General features: G+C 36.0%; 1 protein-coding gene across 1 annotated transcript; it reads right to left on the bottom strand.

The window, feature by feature from the left end:
* Positions 1–2,621: 2,621 nt before the first annotated feature.
* LOC107740463 (ALX homeobox protein 1-like) lies at positions 2,622–5,806 on the bottom strand. The gene is made up of 2 exons (XM_016552915.1): positions 5,763–5,806; positions 2,622–3,001 (listed from the first exon to the last, which is right to left on the bottom strand). Exons 1-2 carry the CDS (start codon positions 5,790–5,792, stop codon positions 2,672–2,674), a joined length of 360 nt encoding a protein of 119 aa, XP_016408401.1. The 5' UTR covers positions 5,793–5,806; the 3' UTR covers positions 2,622–2,671.
* Between the last annotated feature and the right edge of the window lie 1,983 nt (positions 5,807–7,789).

The raw sequence follows: 7,789 nt of genomic DNA, 5'->3' as shown, positions 1-7,789 counted from the left end.
TTAATATAAATTGTGTTTTCAGGACTTTTTGATGAATAGAATAGTTCAAAAGAACAGCATTTATTTGAAAATGGAAATATGTTGTAACATTAGTGTCACTTTTGATCAATTTAATGCATCCTTGCTGAGTAAACGTATTGAATTAAATATCTTGCTGACCCAAAATCTTTTGAACTGTAGTGTACAATATCATTATATTTTTGCAATTGCTGTTGGGTAAACAAGTGAACACAATAAAACCACACTGACATTCATTTAGGCAAAAAAAGTTCAGCTGTGTTCTCAGGACCATAAAGTTTCTAAAATTACAATGTTACATTTCACTACTTTTCACATTTCTGCGTTTCATAATTGCCTTTTACTGTTAATATACTGTATAATAGGCTGTTTAATGAAAAGTTTCATTGTGACTAACCCCATATGGTACACAAAAGGTCAGTGTGTGTTTAATGAACTTAATCTCTTTTTAGTGCAATAATGGTGGGAATATTGCATTTTTTAATTCATCTTTTAAAATTTTTATTTTTGTGAATTTGTCCATTTTCCAGTCTTTGTACTCTGATGGATTTCATGATTATTGCCCAGAGTGAATGATTGCACTGATTTGCAAAATTTGACCATTGGAATTTAATTGCCCCTGTTACCTTCAAATCAAAAATATAAATTAAAAAAATCAAGAATTACAGATTACATCTAACAGTGACGCGAAATGTCTGACGAGTGCTATTTCCTTTTGGTACATCACCAGTTGGACGTGTGGGTAGAGAGCACGGAATAAGGCATCCACAAGAAATACATACTAAATGTGTTTACTTGTGTGCCGTTATTCTAAAGAACACATTGTGCTTGAATGCAGAGTAGGGCCAAAAATGTCCATCAAGGAATCGTCTGGAGGAGAGCCATTCATAATCAGGACGTAAATTGTCAGGCAAGAGGCATCATATCACATTCCACACAAAGTCCTGTGTGTCTTGTTTTTGTTTTTGCTGTTGCACTTGCCAGCTTATCTTAGAAATGTCTTTCACGAAATTCATGTACTATGCTGTGTACAAGCCAGATTTTTTCTATTCACTGTGTGTACTTTATGATAGTTAGTGAGTTAGAAAGCATACTTTCAGTGATTTTATACTACTAAACTATGAGCGCAAATGTATTTTATTTTAAAGAAAGATCCAAAAGGAAATATTTAACGTGCAGGTAAATTTTTGTAATCAATGTCCTTAGTGTTTTAAAATTACATTTATTTTCCACCCAATTGCAGGTCTGTAGTGTTGGGCAGCAGAGAGATCCGTCTCTTTCACATGTCTCACTCCCCCAAGCGTGCGAGGGTCTTTATTAATGAGCGTGGCTCACCCCAGAGGGTCAAACCCATTCGCCCTGCTGATGGATCTCATCTGCACCATAGTGTGGTGGGATCTTCTGCCTCACATGTGCTGCACCATCAGTTTTACAGTGAAGCTGTGGATCCATAAAAATGATGGACCAGTGACCAAGAGATGGATACAGAGATTACACTGTAACAACAGTCAATACAAAATACTAAGAACTTAAGTAACATAAAAGCTTGTATCAAGTAAGTCATAAAATAAAATTTAAAAAACTTCAATTCTTATTAGATGCTTTTAAGCTCATTTTAAAACTCATTACATAAACATATATAACACTCAAATTGCTAATGGTTTCTAATGGCTTCATTTTTTTAAACTATGCATCCCGGTTTTATTTTTCAATAAATACTGATATTTACTGGGTTTATACAAAATGTATACACAGTCTAAAACACCTACTTACTTAGTGCTACTTACAAAATTGTAGATGAAAAACAATAGAACAGTAAGTTTACTGAATTTTCTGAGTTTACTGTTACTCCAACAGTTGAGTAACTTGATAAAGTTGTGTTTTGTGTCAGCAGAGGAGCTGAAAAAGGGTTAATACTAAACCAGAATATTTTTAAACACTGCTTATTTTGTTGATTTACTCAAAAACATTGGATATAAGATCATAACTGTAATTAAAAAAGCCTATTGCCAATTTTTTTTTTTGAAAGACATTTTACCCACAAAAAAAAACCTATTCCAAATAAATGCTGTTCTTTTGGACTTTCTGAAAGATATCAGATAACAGAATTATTTCTGAAAGGTCATGTGACACTCAAGGCTGAACGACATTAATATTTAGCTTTACCATCACAGAAGTAAGTTACATTTTAAAATATATTAAAACAAAGGAGCTAAGAGAATGGAAAAATTAGAAACACTAACTTTTATTACCATAAAATAAAAAAGTGCTCCTCTGCATGTGGCACACAGCTAGAGAGCGTTAAACAGCTTTGCTGCAAAGCACACAGACATAGTGTTAGTATGTCGGCCATAACATCTCTGTGAGTCATGAGAGTATAATACTGTTGAGTTCTGTGCCCTTCATATTCACAACAACAAGAGATGCTAAGACAAAGAACAATCATTGTTTAATTCAGAGGTTTCTTAATTAAATTATTTTTGAAAGGACAGGAAACTTTTCCTGAACTTTTGAACAGGTTATAATCACGGTTCACGGCTGATATCTTTGTTGTTCCAATAAAAATTTAAATAAAAACCAATTCATGAAAGTAACTGGCTGTATTGTTATTTGGCAAAAAAACTGTTCAGATCAGCACTAACAAGTTCAGAGTTCACACGGCCCAAGATATGTTAGCTGCATGTTCCTTCGCCTTCATCCGCAGCACAGCAATGCTGGAGGACCGCCGTTCAAACTCAGGTTTGGTCTCAAACGCGGCGTGACTGTTCGGTGAAGGAGCCAGAAGTGAATCGGCGAAGAAGTTATTGAGAGACACTCCAAACTGATTTTGCTGGTGATTGGGGAAGCCCACGTAACCGTGCTCACTGGCTCTCGGCGAGTGGGGGTAGGGAGACGTCACGCAGGGAGGGGAACCACGCGGGATCATGCAGGACGAGACTACAGAGCTGCCTGTAGTGGGACCTGTCCATAAGTTGTTGGAAATCTGTTTGGTCAGGGGAAGGTGGAATAAAGTGAAATCAGAATGCATGAAATCATAAAATCACAACACTTTAGGGCTTCTCACACCCTGCTCTCTCAGAAAAAAAAGTACCTTTTCAAAAGTTACACGTTTGTACATTATCTACCCCTAAAGGGTGCATAGTAGTAGGTGCATCTTAATACCTTAATGGTACATATTAGTAGGCTACCTTTTGAAAGGGTACCAAAAACGATGCTAGCCCTGCTCTGGTGAAAGGTTTCATAACCCAGGGTAAAAAGCAGCGCTAACCCCGCTTCTAAATTACAAGAGTGAAACTCTCCTCTACCCAGGGTTAAAAGCGGAGTGTATAACGACAATAACGTGGGGTTAAGAGCAGTGTGAATAGCCATTTTAATAAGCAAATGATTGAAAGACAAAAACACTTTAGAACATGTCTAAATTCAAATGGAGTTGAAAAAACTTAACAGGCTTGAGCTGGGGCAGGAAGAAATGCAGCAAAAAAAATCCATAATCAAAATAAAAGAATCCAAATGTTTGGAAATTCATGGAACATAAACATAGATTGCGTTTTGGAAAGTTAATTCAATTTTAAAAAATAAATCGCTGCATTTTAGTATGCCTGGGAAAATGCTTCATGACAAACCGAGATGACATCATATCAGATACACCCTCAATCTGCATTCAAATACAGTGACAATTATGTCCAAGACTTTAAATAAATCCAGACCAGGCTTTTAAAAACAAACCCTGCAGCCCACAAAAATGCATTTGTGTTCGCCACGAGAATCTGAGCATAAGACAAACACAAGGCTTAGCACCCTCCCACCTCTCCTTACAACATGCCCGGTGCAATAAGGACCTGTCCTGTTAAGGCACAGGCTTTTTTAGTGTGACTATGAAAAACACACGAGTGAAGAATCTGCTCTCTGACGAAAAAAAAAAAGAGGTCCCGTGGTGCCATCTAAATCTTCATCTCCTACCCTCGCAACAGCTTTTGTCAGTTAGCATGAGACAGCTCTCTGCAGTCTGACTGACTGCCCACACCCGTCAAAGCTGTTTAAAGCTCGAAAGGCTAAGGGCTCTTGTCAACAATTCATGCATTGTGTTTGTGTTAGGAAGGACCATATGCGATTAGCTGAAATTTAGTCAAATGTTTCGTGACTTTACAGTCAAATTTTGTAATCGGATCAATAAATACTCTGCCACCTTGAATAATTGTTTAACAAAATAGATAATGAAACCTACTTACACAATGTATGATAAATGTGATTATTTTTTAGACAGATAATGTATATATAGAACAATAAAGACATTTAAATAATGCACAATAGTAGTAGACAGCCATGCATTGTTTGATTTATATTTGTTTTTTGCAAACATTTTGCAACACCATGGTGCAGATAAATAAAGTGAATCACCTGTGAATAGCTGTCTGTCCGGGGCAGCATTGATATGTCATAGGTCGCTGCAAAGTGGCTTTTGGCCTGCTGGATCTGTCCATATCTTTCTCGCTTCCTCCACTTGGCTCTTCTGTTCTGGAACCACACCTAAAAAGAAAAAGAAAAGTTATTTTTCCATGATGTAAAATGAATGATTAAATATTGAGATAAAATGTATTCTTTAAATTTGTGCTTACATAAAATGTTATGTATTTTTTATTTTACTTTATTATTATTTTTTGTCTTTCGTTGTTATGTCCCGGGTTTTTTTAATATGTTGGTGTAGTGTAAATGTCAAGCCATAATTAATTACAGGGCTGTGACATTAAGTTCATCAATTATGACAGGGAGGGTTACTAATTTTATCTGTTGCAAACAAATACAGATCCATAACTAATAAATGCCATGTAAAACGTTTTCATGATAAAAACATCTTTACATCCATTCATTTATATTTTTAATGAGTTTTCATAGGTTAAACCTGATTTTGTTAATAAGATTTAAAATGGTTGAAAAAGCACAATGAAGTGCAGGTTGTACTGCATCTTTAGCACCACTTTCATTTTAGCTTAAGAAATTAAAGTTTTCAATTATAGTTTTTTTATGCTTAGGAATGCATGCAGGAGGACTCCATTTTAAGTGAAAACTCAGGCTTTTCCTCAAATATAATGATGTTATTCTCAGACAGGCCCGCCGATGTCGTCCAGGTCTGTTTTGTCTGGTCCGGCTGCGGCCTGTGCGACTCTGATACTGCAGCAGTTCTCCATCGCGTGCAGGCTGCTGTCCTCAGTTTTAGGAGCGCAGTAACTCACAACTGATTATAATTAAAATATGGGTAGTTGACAAAATTACACAGTTTCAGCAGCGCCCTATGCACCACGTAAACTACATCTAAAACATTTTTAAACACTTAATAATTTGCTCATAAGAAACCGCACGGAGTAGTTTTTTTATGCCTGTGCGACTCTGATACTGCAGCAGTTCTCCATCGCGTGCAGGCTGCTGTCCTCAGTTTTAGGAGCGCAGTAACTCACGCCTGATTATTATTAAAATATGGGTAGTTGACAAAATTACACACAGTTTCAGCAGCGCCCTATGCACCACGTAAACTACATCTAAAACATTTTTAAACACTGAATAATTTGCTCATAAGAAACCGCACGGAGTAGTTTTTTTTACGTTACATCGTATGATAATTTCAAAAGGTGCAAAAAAAATTAGGAAGTAGTGGTGACCTAGTGGTGACAGCCATGCATTGGTTAATTTTATTTATTTTTTGCAAATATTTTTGTAAAACCATGGTGCAGATAAATAAAGTGAATCACCTGCGAGTAGCTGTCTGTCCTGGGCAGCATTGATATGTCATAGGTCGCTGCAAAGTGGCTTTTGGCCTGCTGTATCTGTCCATATCTTTCTCGCTTCCTCCACTTGGCTCTTCTGTTCTGGAACCACACCTAAAAAGAAAAAGAAAAGAAAAGTTATTTTTCCATGATGTAAAATGAATGATTAAATATTGAGATAAAATGTATTCTTTAAATTTGTGCTTACATAAAATGTTATGTATTTTTTATTTTACTTTATTATTATTTTTTGTCTTTCGTTGTTATGTCCCGGGTTTTTTTAATATGTTGGTGTAGTGTAAATGTCAAGCCATAATTAATTACAGGGCTGTGACATTAAGTTCATCAATTATGACAGGGAGGGTTACTAATTTTATCTGTTGCAAACAAATACAGATCCATAACTAATAAATGCCATGTAAAACGTTTTCATGATAAAAACATCTTTACATCCATTCATTTATATTTTTAATGAGTTTTCATAGGTTAAACCTGATTTTGTTAATAAGATTTAAAATGGTTGAAAAAGCACAATGAAGTGCAGGTTGTACTGCATCATTTAAAAATCTGGAAAATGTAACTTTTAAAAAAATCTTACATTTAAATATTGGTTAAATCTGCAATATGCACTTTTCAAATTTAATTCTTACAAGTTATTTCATCATAAAAGTACTAATAAGTAGGCTACAACAGCTAAAAACATTTCTCGTCGGAAATGCAAAGCTGGCCAATAGCTTCTAAATGTAATATCTTTTGTTTTACATATAAACATAACGGTTATTAAAATATATTTTATAGATTGATGCCAGGAGAACATTCTGACTTGCACAAAGAACTTTTTATTGTTTTTTACTTTAGAAAGCCACATATATTGGTACTTCAAATAATCTAGACTCTAGACTTTGACCTGAAGAAACTATTAAGAACTTCATTAGAGAACATATATAACAACTTCTTTATTGAACTAAGGTTTTGTATAAAAACACTAAAGAATCTTTCAATATTATGCAAAATGTTTTGTTACATTTTACAAAGACGAAAAAACTTTGTGTGCTTTTTTTTTTTTTTTAAGTCAGACTTACTGTTTTGGTTGTCACACGGAGACGATCTGTCCATGGTGGTGTGTTGATCATTGCTCTGCATCGAGAAGGCCTGGACGCATTTAGGTGATGTCTTGTTGTAGTACTGCACATTGTCTAAAGTCTCCATGACTTGGTCCATGTAGTAATCGCTGCCTTTAATCGCTTGACTTTTCAAGGAGAACTTGTCGCTCAAGTACTCCATCATGATCCTCTGGCCTCGTCTCAAGCATGAAGCGCGTCAGTGGACACCATAAATGTTTTAGTGATGTCAAAAATGAAGCAATGCGGCCAATTATTTGTACAAGTCGTTAATTTGTCTTGTCTTAAAGAGACCGAGGGACTCTCTTTATACGGCAAAGAGCGCGAGCTTCAAGCAGCCACCCAACTTCTGAATATGGAGAAGCTGAAACTCCACCCACGCGCATGCACAAGCTCTAAGAGTTATGAAACTCGGTGATTACCCGAAATGAAACAATTACACTTGCTTTCGCTTTCAGTGTGTTTGGATATCCCTAATGATTATTTAACTGATAAATCTGACCGAAGTAGACATTGCGCGCTAATTAAAGTGTTAAACCGTGTAGCCTAAACGGCCTCGTCTCAAGCATGAAGCGCGTCAGTGGACACCATAAATGTTTTAGTGATGTCAAAAATGAAGCAATGCGGCCAATTATTTGTACAAGTCGTTAATTTGTCTTGTCTTAAAGAGACCGAGGGACTCTCTTTATACGGCAAAGAGCGCGAGCTTCAAGCAGCCACCCAACTTCTGAATATGGAGAAGCTGAAACTCCACCCACGCGCATGCACAAGCTCTAAGAGTTATGAAACTCGGTGATTACCCGAAATGAAACAATTACACTTGCTTTCGCTTTCAGTGTGTTTGGATATCCCTAATGATGATTTAACTGATAAATCTGACTGAAGTAGACA

This window comes from Sinocyclocheilus rhinocerous, unplaced genomic scaffold, assembly GCF_001515625.1.
Source record: "Sinocyclocheilus rhinocerous isolate Xijiao unplaced genomic scaffold, SAMN03320098_v1.1 scaffold2055, whole genome shotgun sequence".
Taxonomy (NCBI): Eukaryota; Metazoa; Chordata; class Actinopteri; order Cypriniformes; family Cyprinidae; genus Sinocyclocheilus; species Sinocyclocheilus rhinocerous.
This window is presented reverse-complemented; position numbering and strand designations above follow the sequence as displayed.